The following is a 16,799-nucleotide window of genomic DNA, read 5'->3' on the forward strand; positions in this document are numbered from 1 at the left end:
CGATGAAACAGGTACCAGTGAAATGCTGGGGTTGATGTAAGTGACTAGTCCCCTCCCCAAAATTTCAAGCCTTGTGCCTATAATAGAAAGGCTTGTTTTTAATGTTATCAACAATATTGGAAAGCAATTATCAAATGTATTAGCAATGTTAGAAAGGCCTGCAGTAGAATGGTCTTTACTAGTGAAGATAAGCTGATTATACTTTTGAAAAGCCTTGAAGAGACAATTAAATTATCACTTTCATATCTTCTGCAGCTATCACACAAGACAAACAAATGGTAAAGCTGGCCAATGAAGAGTGAAGTACATTGGGTAACAAGAATGATAACAATGGGAAAGAAGTGACAAACAGTAAGGCTTGCTGAAGACTGATGAGAAATAAAGGAGACTTCAATGGTAAAGTTGGCTGATAAATAAAACAGTCAATTCCACAACACAATTCTATATTTGTGAAATGAGTTTATATCATGTATAGTATTTATATTAGTCAGACTGATTGCACAACATTTTGGCTGTTTTATACTCCAGCCTTCTTCAGGTGTCTTTTGATGAACTCCAATACAACAATCAAGTTCAACACAAACAGAGGGTTGGAGCATACAACACCTGAAATGTAGTGCAATCAAGATGAGGACACCAGTCTACCTAATATAAAACTGTATACATAATAAATTTGACATTTGAGACCAAAAAATTCAAGTCAGCTGTGGGCTAAAACTAAATACTTTAAATTATTCAGTCTAATGCTCAATTCACTGGGGGTTTGATAATCTATTGTCCTGTTATATATAAATCTCCTTTTCTATATCAATTTTCCTTTATATAAATAATACAAGGCTTATCTGTAAGATGTTAGCTTTTTTTAAATAACCATTCTGAAAAGGCTATGTTAAAGGAAATTATATAGACACCTGTGAAAGATCGATTCATATCATGAAAGACTACTGCATTTAGTGGTGTGAAAAGTGGGACAGTATGAAATCAAAAAGCTCATTGTTTGAAATACCTTTATATTACACACACACTCACTATTCTATACTCAAGAAGAAATAACATCATTGCTATAAAACTTAATACAAGTGATATCTATATCTTATCTCAGATTTCAAGTTCTAGTGATGTTCAATTACACTGGCTAGGCATTGGAATATATGAGATAGGACAGTGAGGAAACTGAGCATGTTAGTAAGGTCCTCTCAGTAACTTGCTACTGAACCAGGTTTGTGACAGAGGTTCAATTCCCATTGAAGTATTTTACTTAATTTTAGTACTTGTGGTCTCTAGTTGAAGTTATATTCCCGTAGTGGTTCTCAACAATTGGTTCATGTACCATTAGTGGTCCATCAGAACTTTACCAGTTGATCCTTTGCCCTCTCTCTCATACATTCCAATGCCTAGCCAGTGTAAGTGAACACCACTAGAAAATGAAATCTGAGATAAAATATAGACTCATCATTTGTAAACTGAGCCTACTGTGAAAGAGATATTTAAGTTTTATAGCAATGATGTTATAGAATAGAATAGAAGATATATATATATATATATATATATATATATATATACACACAGAGAGAGCGAGAGAGAGAGGAGGAGGAGTAGAGGTATTTCAAACAATGGGCTTCATGATTTATATAGCTCAGTTCATAATGTTCCACTTTTTATATCACTAAATGCTGTAGTCTTTAACATAGCCTTTTCAGATTGATTATTTTAAAAAAGTTAACGTCTTTCTCAAATAACCCTCTTTCAAAGTCTTTGGAAGACCAACATTATGTCTGCTTAGACAGTATGGACATAGCAAATATGTACTAATACTTTATTTCAATGTAATTACACATTACTTAAACAGAAAATTACCAACTTAGATCTGAACCACCATGTATTTATAGTAGACTTATTAATCAATAAGAAAGATAGAGTTCTACAACATCTGAGTTGATTTAAAGTTTCAGGCAATGATTGCATCAAACCAGCTAAGCTGAAATTGCATCTAGGAAAACTCACGACCACAAAGAAACCTTTACATGGTTGCTCAAAATGCTACAAATAACTGCCAAGCTTCTAACAAATCGCACTCTACAGTTTTAAATGAGGAGACACAGGATAATATAATCCAAAGTATACTATCTAAAAATGGACAAGATAGTTATGACTGGAATGCCTTATGTTAAAGATCTGCTTCAGTAAGTCTGAGGTGGGGTTAACTAACATCACTAATAAGCCTAGTCATTATGTACAAATGTGGATCGCTAAAATAATTTTGGAACAGAAGGGTCTTAACAACTTTGTTTAATTTCACCAAAGTATCACACACACACACAAAGCCCTTTACTCTTGAAAAAAAAAATTATATTACACTCTACTGTTGAATTAGCATGGATGATTTCTAATCACACAGCTTATCCATATTACATTCAATATTTTGGATAAACTGCTAAAAGAAACATATTTCTTTTCTACTAAGTTTGAATACAGAAAGCTGAAGTTGCTCTTTATAAATGATAATAAAAATAAAATAATAATCTGAACTGCTGCAAGACCTTCATAAAGTACACAAGAATACTGCTTACATATCCTGTATGGTGTACCAACCAAAATAACTATCTTAAACTAATTCCAGCAACAGGTTATCTTTCTGATAGGCAAGGTCACACTCACCAGCTACTGATCCACTCACTGTCAAACCATTAATTCTTTGTTTGGATTTTGTTATTATTGTTATAATCACTAAGAGCGATAACAAAATAGTTGACGCTCATCTAATAATATCTTCTACATATATTACCAAATTATTTCTCCACAAAAATTTACATCTTTCCAAAGTCTTATTCTGCCAATATTTCACTACCACATGGCATAGACACAAAACTTTCTAACTTAATGAGAAAGAAATACATTTAATTCTTATCTCAACAACATGTTAATAGTACTTAACAAAACCTAAACTACTTTACCAGCTTTATTCCTTAAATTTTAGTTTTCTTTTCTTTTTTAATGTTAAACTATTGACAGTGTAAAAATGGTAACTGAAGCAAGCTTATTGCACATTTGGGATGTAATTCAATCTAATTTCAGGGTTTAAACAGTGATAATGGAAATAAAATATGAACATTTTTTGGCAGTAATTATTTTTTTTAACACCAGTGGATAAACCTTCAGTAGTTTCATCTGAGCAGGTGATATACGAGCAAGGATTTAAGCGAGGAAGTTGCTTCAAAAATAATTTCAGCATTTGAAAACAACTTTTGGAAAACATATTTATGTATGTATGCCTGTGTATTTTTAAAAATAATTGTGCATGTGTGTGTGTGCGAGAGAGAGAGAGAGAGAGAGAGAGTATATTTGTGTATACATGTATATGTTCTCCTAAAACAAAAACTCATCAAGGCAGATAGGAAAAAGGGGAAGATTACTAATTCATTTTAAAATTAAATAAGAACATATTTGATATATTTAATTAAATATATAATAAATAACATTTCACTAAAATATTTAACTGAATAATAATCATTAAATTGTGATTCTGCAAAATAAAACTAGAAATTAGTTTTTTTTTAATGTCAATTTCTTGTGAATTTTTATTATTATTACTAGTCTTTTGATGTTGCCTTTGTTATTAACACCTCTACCTCTACCAATTATCACTCAGGATTCTCCTAATTTCTGGATATCTACAGTGACAACTCTAGGAACACTCTCTTTCATTAGTTCATTAGATCTCTCTGGTTGGGTGACCACTGACAAATTGGCTAAGTCAACCATGGCAGAATTTGAATTCAGAACATAAAGACAGACAAAAGGTCACTAAGCATTTTGTTTAGTGTACTAATGGTTCTGTCAGCTCACTTCCTTAATAATAACAATAATCTTTATCAATGCTATTGCATGCTTGAAGACTGACTGGGTATTTGGATTGATTTGTGCCACATTCCTAGGCAATCACATGCATTAAGATTTTCTTCCACGCTGATTCTCTTTAACAAATACTAGTCCTGTTTTCTTCTACTTCCTGAATATGAAGACATTTGCAACAACAGAGAAATAGCAAACCTCTAACAAAAGCCGTCAGATTTATAATCTTACAGTAACTGAGCCTCAGCAAAGTTTACCTCACCAATGATTAATAGCAGGAACAACATTTGAAGTTTGTGAGATTTTGTTTCAAAACAAGAACTGTAAACTTCCCTACCCAATACTCATAGCAACAATGTAATATACAAGTATAAACAAAATTTCTTGCATGCAACTCTCTTCATAAACAAAGTCTTTCATTTAATAAAGTACAACAGCTATTAGGTATACTGTTACCATAGTGACTAGATGTTTACTTTTGGTTCAACTAGTTTGGTCTTTGGTTTAATGAACAACACAGTCTGTTGTTTTATGTAATTGTTTTTATAGCAAGGATAATACATTCAATACTGATGAGAGAGTGGGGAGACAGAGAGAGAGATAATTGAATTTGAACTGAAAACTATCAGAAAATAAAATCAAAGAAAAAGAAATCTGAAATAAAAATTCTAGTTTCAGTAAACATAAAACTGTGATTTAGAAAATAAACTGTTTCTTTTATAAATTTGTCAACCAGCAGTTGCTTTAAACATCTAGTAAATTGAGATCAAAATATAAAACAGACTAGAAATATCGATTTTAGAAATTTTATGAATTTGTTTTCACTTTTTTTAATGCTAAAAGAAAATAAATGAAAATACAGAAAACAAAAAAAATTCCAAATAAACCTAGTTGAGAACAAATGCTGGAACATTCATGTAGTAAGTAGGAGGCAAATCATTTAATTATGTCAAGGTGTTAGCTATAGATATAAAGTGCAGTTAGAGAGTAATTTAGAAATTATAACATATTTGTTAAGTTTATATGTGAAGGGAAAATCTAACTTGCAAGCCTACAAAACAAACCACTAATGGTTACAGTTAATCTCATAATAATTTTTAATAACTTAGTTATTTTATACTAATCTATAAAAGAAAGACAAAAGAAGTTCCACCCTTTAAAAAAATGAATATTTGATTTAATTAAGGGTCTATTAAACAGTAGATAAATGAGTACTAAATAATGATAATACATTACAAAAGGCACACGAAATAGCACTTTAAGTAATTAACTAAAGTACTGAGAAAATACATTTGTGGATAAGTTTGTAAATATATTTACATGAGTGTTTACTAAATGCTAATTTATTTATAAACTTATCCTAAGCAAGGGTTTGATATAATACCAAAGACAGTAAACAATAGAGACAGCAATATATATAATACATAAGATAGTAAATAGCAATAATAAGATCTCCATGCTAAGACATGAAGCCTAAGATTTCTCTTCCTAAAAGAGAAATGGCATGTTGACATAGTTACATTTTCCTCAGAAAAATTAGCAGCATATTTGAAATGAAACAACTCCAGCTAGGAGTTGAACCAGGAATTGTCAATAGCACTTGTATTTTCCAATGCAATGAAATAAGGAAATAATTAGCATTGGTTATACACAATGAATACAACAAACTAACAGTTTCTTAATTAAACCTGGGCTTGTGGTGAATAGGGTTAATATTTTTGTCTCAGGAATACGATAACTAGAATGTTATTAAATTAGCAGATGCAGAATATGCATATTTTTGACTAGCCACAGGCAAATTTTTTTTTCGAGAGAGCAATATCATCGACCACAATAACCTAAGCTTACAAATGGTTCAGATACTATACCAGATATAAAAGATAAGACTTTCCCCAGAGAGATTTGAAATCAGAACTTAGAGGTACTTTCCTAACACAAATCTGTGAAATTTCAACTTCAATTTAGTTAAGACAATTGACACCCACTTATAATATTTCCTAGAAAAGAATGAACAGAATATGCTTGCCAATAATGACTGAAATCACAATAATAATAAACTGCATTTCTATTTTGTCATTTTTTTAGTTAATGTGTGTTTTGCTCCAGCAAACCCAATCAAATATTTGTAGGTAATTTGTAAGTCCAGCATCCCAGTGGCTGGATTCAAACCATTTAACCTGTATTATTGCCACAGAATATGCCTATCCTTATTGTGGAGTATCTTAAATTATGAGACTTAATATATGTGATTTCCATTAGCACTTTCTTTTAAAAGAAGGGTGCATAGTTTACTTAACTGTACATTACTGATATTCATTTTATTTGAGTATCCAATGGATAAAATGGCAGCTGCAAACAAACCAAGAAGATAAGACATTGGAGTGCTAGCTGATGGCTTTGGGATTAAAATTTACTGCAGAGTTTTGGGTTTTTTGAATAACAGTAATCCATTTAACTGCTGGGAATACATAGGAAATCTTTTAGGTATGCCATCCTAAAATAAAGTAGATTAATCTCTCATTTGCTTCAGATCTTTGGGGACATTTATCATGACATCAACAACAGATGAACTTAGGACAATCAAGCAGTCAGTATAAAGGACAGTATAAAGACTACTTCCTTACCAACTGCATTATTCACCAATAAGTTATTATATAATTATCATTTGTTTCTTAGTCATAATACACCACACATTTTTTTTTTTATTTCATGGAGCAAATATATTGATTTGTTGACTGCCCTAATATTAGATATCTACCAACCTCTGTTGGGATAAAAGGTTAGATGTAATCAAATGTAAATAGTGAGAGATCAAAACTAAGTACCGTAAATTATTTGGCTTGACTTTATACATTTTATTATTAAACACATTAACTGCTAGACAACAGAAAACTAATCAATTCTTTTTACTATGTACTAACGGTATATAATGTATTAACATACGGGATGCCATCTGCTACTAACAGCATGAGAGGTTACACTTTACTAACAGTATAATGATGTAGCAATACAGGGAAATGAAAATACCAACAGCATTTTTTAATGCAACAACACATGAAATACGATGTTTGACGCATGACTTGGGTGGAGGCACGTTGGACTCACAATCATAAGATTGTGGCTTTGATCCCTGGACTGGGCGATCTATTGTGTTCTTGAGCAAAACACTTTATTTCACATTGCTCCAGTCCAGGGTTAGCCTGGAGAGGGATGGGCTCTGCCAGGATTTCTTGCTCTGGATACACTGCATGGCTGCAGTGCCCCAATGACCCCCAAAGGGTTAAGGGATTTGTCAACATAACAACATGTCAGATATTCAAATGTGACTAATAATTTATATTGTAATCACTCATGGGATGTGATAACCTCTAATATATATTTCTTTTGGCTACAAGCACTGGGCCTGAAATTTTGGAGGATGATGGGAATAGTCAGTTACATTGACTCCAGTGCTCAAATGGCACTCTAATATATATCATAAATAATGTACCACTAAAAGTATATCAAATACCAGGTCTACTATAAAATAACTAATATTATAAAATGCACTACCTAGTATGGTGAGATGTCACTACTGATATATCACATCAAAGCAATAACTTCAAACTTATTAACTCTAACTAACAGTATAACATTTAATATTAACACTCCTTAATATTCTTAATAGTAAAGCTGGAACTCATTTCAGTGATTTAATTTGTAAATAAACTAGGAAAATGAAAAGAAAAAAAAAACATCTTTAAAATTTAATAATACAAATTTAAAATAACAAAACACAATGTGTATGTGTGTGTGTGTGTGTGTGTGTGATCAAAAACTTCAAAATCAACCTGAGAAAACAAATAAACAAAATAGATTAATTGCAACAATAAAGAAGAGAAACTGAGCATAATGTTAAACATTTAAAATATATGACATCGAGAAAAGAGACAGTGAATAGTGAGATGGCATGCATGGCATAAGAGCCGAGAAGCAGCAGACTGGAATACCAATACGACATGCAAATATTCTAATTGTATTATATAAATAAATAAATAAATAAACTGGAAAAGAAGAAAATCATTACACACACACACACACACACCACACACACACACACACACACACACACACACACACATGCATGCATATGTATCTGTGAATACATACATACATACATACATATTTATGTATTCACATATGCATAGTATGAATGTGCTTCTGAATATATACACACGTATGTATGTACTTCTTTTATTGGTTTTAGTCACATGACTGTGACTAAGTTGAGGCACCACCTTCAGAAGTGGAGTTTGTTATATTGACCCCGATAGCCGATTCACAAAATAAAAGTGGACCTGGATAGAGTATGGACTCAGACTGTAAAGGGGCATAACCATATATCACAAAGTATTTTGATTGATGCTCTATCAATTTGGTCAAACTATACACATACATATCTATATATATATAAAAGTGAAGTTGTGTGAGTGTCTGTCTCCTACGATTTAGATTCCTAACTACTCCCACATTTTGCGGTGCAGTTTAACCAAATTCGGGTATCTTATAGTCGTGATTCCTATCGAGCCCGTCTGGGTATTAGCGCGCGTCTACGATGAGTCTACGATTTAAAAAAAAATTTACCATCATTTTTTCCATTTTAATGCATTTTTTCGCTATTATATAAGGGAAGTAACTCTCTAAAAATGTCTGCGATGAGTCAACGATTAAAAAAAAAATTACCATAATTTTTTATTCCATTTTTAATGCATTTTTTTGCTATAACTCTCTAAAAATGCTTATATAGTTATTTCCCTTACAAACCCGAGCAACGCCGGGCGATACTGCTAGTTTATTTATATAATTATTGTTTGAAATTAATGCCAATTGTTTCATATCACCAATACATATTCTCTGTGTGTGTAGACACACACTTTATATGTTGGTTGATAAGGATACCAATGGTTTCATGTAGAGCGAAATCTCTCAACAATTATCAACCCAGCCTTATGAGAAGGCTGGTATCCATCTCCATCTTGGATGAGCATGCAGAAGGCTACGTGAGAGTGTATGATATTTGTGAATAAGTAAATATATATATCATGTGAGGTAACTTATATGAAAATCGTGTGTGTGTGTGTGTGAAGGCACATGGCTTAGTGGTTAGGGTGTTGGACTCCTGATCGTAAGATTGTGGTTTCAATACAGAGACCAGGTGACCTGTTGTGTTCTTGAGCAAAGCACTTCATTTCACATTGCTCCAGTCCACTCAGTTGTAGAAATAAGTTTAGCCTGGCGAGGGATGGGCTCTGCCAAGCTTCTTCATCCAAGATACATTGCATGGTTGCAGCACCCAAACGACCCCCATGGGCTTAAGGGACTTGCCAATTGTCAATATATATATGTAGATGTATCTTTATAAATATATATATATATATATAGACATATATATATATATATATATATGAAAGAATGGAGTTGAACGACGAATTAACAAAATTCCTTTATAAATAAAGGAATTTTGTTAATTTGTCGTTCAACTCCATTCTTTCATATATTTATTTAAAAAAAAAAACATACAAATTTCCACACGAAAGCACATAACTTCAAACGTGTCTTCTCTGATGTGAATTTGCTACCCAGGTATCGGTTAACCGAATTATACATAACAAGATAATTCATTCAACTATTCAAATATATATATATATATCAGTAATCTGAAATCACTGGTATCAATTTCATAAGGTAATTGAAATAAGACACATTATTGAGCATACCTTCTTTAGTCCACACAGACACACACATATATATATATATGTGTGTTTTGTGTGTGTGTGTGTGTGAGTACATGTGACAACATTTTTTTAAAAGCAAAGTGGTTTTGGGCAGACATATAAAAGTGAATAAAGATTGTGCGTCTGCATATGAAACAAAAACACTATTTAAAAATGTACATATTTACCAGTATAAATACTAGTTTACTTACTACTACAGCAATAACTAGAATTTCAATTTAATTATACACACAGGCACACACATTCATACATACAAACATACCACCTTTCTGAAGAGTAAAAGAAACAAGCAATATATAAATTTATATTGGAATCTCAAAGACAATAGATCAGTAGCTGTAAACATTACAAATCTAATAATTATTTCTAAATAATGACTAGGTCATTAGCATGAGACTATATACTTGTGAAGAGAGATCAGTCAGTCAGGCTGATTCTAGTATTTGACTGGTAACTATCTTTGTCAACTACAGTGGGATTTGAACTCACAATATTGAGACACAAAGATGGTGAGCTGGCAGAAGCATCAGCATGCCGGGTGAAATGCTTAGCGGTATTTCGTCTGTCTACGTTCTGAGTTCAAATTCTGTGGAGGTTGACTTTGGTATATATATTGGTTGACTGGTATATATTACCAGTAATATATTGCGCTTAATTTAAAATTCCTATATTATTTCTAAACTTGCTAACCTAATGACTATTCAAGGAAATTCCCGAAACAGTATTTTTATCTTTTAAAATACGTAGTTTTAATCTTCAGTAAAATTATACCAATCTAAACATAATTACTAAAGTTAGATAAAAAAAAAAATATTCTGTTGAACACAACACTGGACCAAGCACTCAAAGTATATCTCTCCAAAATAAAGCACAGAAAATTCTTATAAATATAGGTCAGGGTTAGAATATGAATTAGAATTATTTATAGACAAATTAATCGACCAAACTAATGTATTTAGTGCAACTAGCAAGGTAGGTTATCAGATATCCTTATAGTTTGAATATGAGTGGAATGGTTGGGCTATAAAATAACAATGTAACTTATTTGATCAGGATAGTAAGCTGTGAAACAAAAGTAGGTTCTTTTTTACTCTTATTTTTTTAAGAAATTAGTCAGCCAACCAAACTAGTAAATGTAATGTATATATAGTGATATCAGAAGTTTTCCCATGTAAGTTTTGTTGAGTCAAAACAGAGGACTTAGGAATGAAATCTTGAGAGAAGTTAGAATTAGAGACAAAGTATTAAATAGTACAGTTTGTAAAATAAAGGATGTTATTTTGTTAGCAAAGTTAGAAGCTGCTACTGCAAACTCTAGTAGAAGAGAAAAGATAGTAAAGTAATACAGTTTTAGTGGAAAGTGGTTGAGTGTATATACAAAGAGTTAAATTTGAACAAGGCATTGTGAGAGAGAGAGAGAGAGAGAGAGAGAGAGAGAGAGATAGGAGGAAAGTTTTAACCAGATCAACAGAAAGTTTTTTTTTTTTTCATACATTACAAAGAGTTAAGCCAGAGAATAATCTTGATCAGCAGTATATTCATTTATCAAGAGTGGAAAAGTTATGCAATACAGTATAAACTGAACAGATGAGAGGTTTATGCAATATTTAGTCAGAGCTGAATAATTGGCAAGAACAAATGAAATTAAAGATTTAAAATTATGTAAGTGTTACCCTGACTAAAATAAAGATTAATTGTGGAGCTATGTAGAAGGATAAATAGAATAATTAAGTTTGAAATAACAGATTGATCTGTGAATCCATTGATATTGTGAAAATAATTGGACACTAAAACAAAATATCAATGTAGCAGACTAATTAGAATAGCAATTTGGCTGGATAATTAATCACATACAAATTGTTATGGATATTCAGGATTTTCTATGTACCAAAATATTTTCCTACTTTTGTAATCTTTCTCAATTTAATCTTGATGAAAACATGATGATAGCTGCAGGACAAATGGAGAGAGCTTATTCAAAGATAAAACATAAACTCACAACTGATAAATGGATGTCTTGGTAATTTATCTATCCATGGCACTCTTCATTTTGAATAATAAGAATTACAATAATCTTTGGAATTCTATCATTACTGTGAAGCTCCACACTCTATAATGTAATGTTAAAATATCCAAAACAATTTTAGTGTGGTTAGAATAATATAAACATCAGTAGAAAGAAGTGAACTGATAATTTATCACTGCCATATGGTAGAACAATGAATAAAAGAAGAAAAAAAATATTTAATTCATTCAGTCAAGCAAATTGGTCCATGCAAGCTAAACTGCATCAAAAAACATATTTCATTATTTAGTACTTAGCAGAAGTAAATGGTTATAAAGTAAAACTTTGGAGGGCATAAGGAAACATTCTGGAATGTCAAACATTTTTCATGACAAAAAGTCTTGCCATACTCACTGCACTTGTGAAATCAAGGAATTTCTCCTGCATGAGGAAAACAAAAGTTTCTAATGATTAACCAAGATCAAACTGATATTCCAAAAGTCTGTATTATAATGAACAAATGTTCACTCAAATATTCTTAAGATAAACAGCTCCTTTGAATGATAACATACTTACCCCCAATTTAAGTTGTGCAACACAGGGGCTTGAACACACAGATTTGTGAGTGCAAAATGAAATAAATAAATAAAATAAATAAATAAATAAAATGAAGGTGAAAAAAAAAGCGGAAAAAAAAGACCATTGATGTGATGATGTCTTGAGAAATAAAGTGGTGCTCAGATATATTGCCAAAGTGTTTTTTGGTAAGTCCATCACTTGTGTTTGGCAGATTGAGTTTGAAAATGAGATACTTACTGGGTAGTGGGGTCTGAAATGGCATCGGATAAGGCATCAAACTCATCAATTGGCTCCAGAAGGGCATCTTCATACAGGTTGAAACTGCTCAGCGTATGGATGATACTAGAGAAGGAACAGACAAGACACCGCACATGGTACAATAGGTAAGAACCTATTAAAATGGAAGTAAGTGGGGGGCAAGATAACGCCCAACACTGGTTGCAGTTTGGAAATAAAGGAGATGCTGTTTAATCTGCTGTCTCAAATTTAGAAGTTGTTTATCTACTGTTAGTTTTTCTAAAAGGAATTATCAGCTAGTATTATTTAGAATTTAGAAGCTACCAGTTTTGTCAAACTCAAACATACAAATTGATTTAAATGACTATACTTCTTAACAAAAAAAAAAAGTCTACACTAGAAGCTTAGTTATATGTTCAATCACAAAGTTATTTGAAATGTCAATTCTCTCTGATGATTAAAATTCTATAAAACTGTTGTAACATAACCAGAACAAATAAAATGCTCAGTAAATTCTACAAGCCAATAAGGGAGCTTCTATACGATTGCCCAACCTGCAAGAGATAGTAGCCAAATCTCCCTTAAATCACACATTACCATCCTAAGTACAGAAGAATAATGTGGTCCTAGATACAGATAAAGATGGGATATCATGGCTTTTATCATAGTTCTGTTGGGTTATGACTGATTTGAGACTAAACAATGACAACTATGAATGCCAGCAAAAATATAAAAGATATTTGCCAATTCTCATATTTCCCTAGCAAATATCCATACTTCATATAAGTCTTTTGAAAATCAGAAGTGATTGACAATAATAGTAGCATGAAAAATGTACATAAAATATTACTACTAGATCCAAATAATGAGAAATTAACATCCCAATAACACTAAGAATTCGATATTTATTTTGGTTGAAATCTCCAGTGGTTGCACTATATGAAAGAAATAGGCAAAAGAATATATCTATATATTTTAGCCAACACTGTTTATAATAGATAGATGCAAACATCTTGTCTTTATATGTATTATTTTCATACACAGAAAAAGAGGGATTAGTCGGACTAGTTTTAATCTTGTGTTGGGATTTCACTAGTAACTAAGTACCATTCTTAACTGTTCATGGAAACAGTGTTTATAAATTCACTATTACTAAGAGCTTCAGTCAACTGGATAGACTGATTAACTTATATAGGAAATATATTTCCAAATCCATAAGCAATTTTTGCAAGTTGCTTTGTACTTTTCTTAAACTGGTAATATTTCTTATGATATTAAATCCCAGTCAAACGACTTTTACATATTTGTTTACCAAATCCTCACAGAGAAAGTAATAGCTAATTCCATCAATGTTTCTTGAGTAGATTTCAACTTTCAAGAAATGGACACACAAAATTATTCCTTTTGGTGAAATCAACCAAAACACTTTAAAGATATCTAGCTTTTTGACTGCTGGTTAAAGAAGCATTTTAATAATAAAATTCTAAAGTTATTGTTTTGACTACATATGCTACAGTTAGTATTAAGCTAATTAAAGTCTAATTTAAGCCAATAGCTTCAGCAATAACAATGTAATCTACAAGCAGAATAAGATTTTAAAATAATTATCTATGGCCATGATGATGATTATGTCCAACCCATGCCAGTATGGAAAACAGATGTTAAATGATAATGATAAAATATTAGAAGTTTATTGTAAAATGATTAGACAACTAATGCAATTATTTTGATAGTGATTAATAAATACAGCTTTGCAACAACCATTTCTCACAGACCATGTTTACTGTAATTAACCATTTATCCCAGACTTGTGAATTAACCATGTGATTCCTAACATGATCTCACACATGGTCAACTTGGACAAGTTTCTTTCATTGAAACTTCAAGTCAAATAATATTTTCTGAGTGGAATATGGCAGTACTCGGCAACCTTTTTTTTACTCATGGTACACTTATACTCTTTGCAAAATTTGGGAGCTGATCTAAAAAATAACTAAAAGTATATGAAAAAAATTATATTCAGGTTACGCTGTGGCACACCTAGCATCATCTCATGGAATACCAGTGTGCTGTGGCATACCGGTTGCAGAGCACTGGAATATGGCAGACTAACATGTGCATGTGTATCCATCCACATTTACAGGTGTAAAACCGATGTTGTGTCACACAGCACAAATTAGGAGTTCAATAAAAATATGGATCAATAAACTGTATACCAGGCTTCAATAAGTACCAGGACTGATCTGCATTGAGTTAAACTCTTGAAAATAGTGTCCCAAAGTGGCTGCAGCTAGTAAAATGACAGACTGGGTAATGATGCCTCTATTTTTTAATGATTAACTCATAATAAGAAGACAGCACTATCCTCTAAAGCATGCCTCTTCCATTTCTTCATTCAACAATAAACAATGCAGTAAACAATCGTTTCCTCCCAAGTGTCCTATTATATATACATTGCTTATCTTATAAGATAAACAAGTGTGAAACTGAATATGTTCTTAGTGACAAACACATACAGAGCCATGTATGAAGTCACAGATAAAAAAAAGCCCCGTCCCCATCCCCATCCCCCCCCACACCCAAAAGAAAGAAAGAAAGAAGGCAAAAACATGAATACTGCTTTCATAATCCTAAAAGGGGTGAGAACATAGTTAAACTGTTGGTTTTCTTGCTACTGCAAAATAGCATCAATGTCAGGAACTTCAATTTATTATTTTTTTTTTCCAATTTGCTCTCTCTTTTTTTATATTAATTTTACGATGTGGATACAATGAGTCATGTCTAGAATCTACTGTAATTACCATTAACTCATTGCTTCTGATGATTATTTAACAAGACAGTCTGTTTTTAATCTAAGAAATCAAGTGTAGTTGTAATCAAGTTTTAGTCAGCCACAGTGTCATAAAATGTATATCCCTGTCTTTGCTTGGAATATTATTCTGGATGTTTTTTTAAATTTTTATTTAGCTCATTTAAGCGAAGATAGTCAAGTAGCATAAATGAATATCAACATACATAATCATTACCTCCCAAGTTATACCACAGTCAAAAAATGTAAATGTAACAGACTATATTTAACCTAAGATACAAATGTTACTCTATTATTTTATTCTAGAATAAAATTTTATCACAAAATTCTCCACCCCAGTTCTCAAAATCTTATGAATAAACTTCATTTGAAACTTTAATAAAAGTCTAAAACCAATTACCAGATCACTAATAAAGGTTAAAATAATTGAGAATAATTATGTTATATACCATTCAAAACAAGGCTAATTTTATTATAATGAAGACAATTAAAAAGAAACATATTTCGATATTTATATATTTAGAATAAAAGTTGTTTTATAATAATAATAATGATGATGATGATTATGATGTATAACTACATATTAATTTATATTATGGAGCTTCAAAAGACTGACATTTGTCTAATAGATAGCTTGCAAAATGACATTAGCTAACCGAGCTACTTAAAAAAAATCCAATAGCTATGACAGTTTAGCATTTACATTTTTGACATGAAATTTTCTAAAAAGGAAAAAGACCATGGGCAGTGCTTGACAATTGGTGATGGAACTGGCTTAGGGTTACTCAAATGAAATGGGGTTGAATGGTAGAATGGTAGGAACATTTTTAGATGCTAAGAGTTAAAGCTCTTAGCATCTAAAAATATTGATATAACCGTTTTGATGATTGGAAAAAAAATTAATGAAATACAAATAATATTTGAAATGTCACAAACATGTTCTTTTTTCATTTTTTATTTCTCTCCAAAGAATTCAGGTTAATCTGTAAAGTACAGATCAAGATTTGTGCTGAACAGAGAACTCCAGGACATGCTGTGATATGACCTATGCAGCTTATGGCGCCCACAAATCTAACTTATAAATTTATCTAGAGCAAATACTGATCAGTAGAATATAAACAATAAACCATTGAAAAATGCACCATTTGCTTTACAGGAGAATAACCACAGTAAACACATCTATTCCTCTACCTCCCCTTACTCTCTCTCACATACATCTTCATAATGTACTTCTTTGAATGAAGATATTTGCCAATGGAAAAGTTCAGAAATATAAAAACCCTTATCAGATGACTGGGGCACTCAGATGACCCATCACTTTTCTACAAGAAAGAAAACAAGACTGATCTCTTCAACACACACACATACTAATATACATCTATATGCAGGATCTCCCATGTTCTGAAAATGTTACTGTAATGCAAAATCCTTTAACCTCTTATCATTTAAGCCAGCCATATCAGGCCCAAATATTCTACTTTCTTTTATGTTCAAACTAACCACATCCAGACTCTTGCACCAACCCTACAATGTCATTCTAAAA

General features: G+C 31.6%; 1 protein-coding gene across 11 annotated transcripts in view; it reads right to left on the reverse strand.

Annotated features, from left to right (window-relative positions):
• Positions 1 to 16,799, reverse strand: part of LOC115232686 (FERM domain-containing protein 4A) — a 383,772-nt gene that overhangs the window by 98,081 nt on the left and 268,892 nt on the right. For 8 of the 11 annotated variants that reach the window (XM_029802713.2, XM_029802715.2, XM_029802716.2 and 5 more), the window contains 2 exons: positions 12,448 to 12,552; positions 12,046 to 12,072 (listed from right to left, as the gene is read on the reverse strand). The exons of 1 other annotated variant lie outside the window; for it this stretch is intronic. In XM_029802713.2, coding sequence (XP_029658573.1) covers positions 12,046 to 12,072; positions 12,448 to 12,552 — 132 coding nt within the window. The remainder of the gene's footprint in view (positions 1 to 12,045; positions 12,073 to 12,447; positions 12,553 to 16,799) is intronic. 2 more of the 11 variants (XM_029802707.2, XM_029802709.2) reach the window with 2 other exon arrangements.

This window comes from Octopus sinensis, linkage group LG2, assembly GCF_006345805.1.
Source record: "Octopus sinensis linkage group LG2, ASM634580v1, whole genome shotgun sequence".
NCBI classification, from domain to species: Eukaryota; Metazoa; Mollusca; class Cephalopoda; order Octopoda; family Octopodidae; genus Octopus; species Octopus sinensis.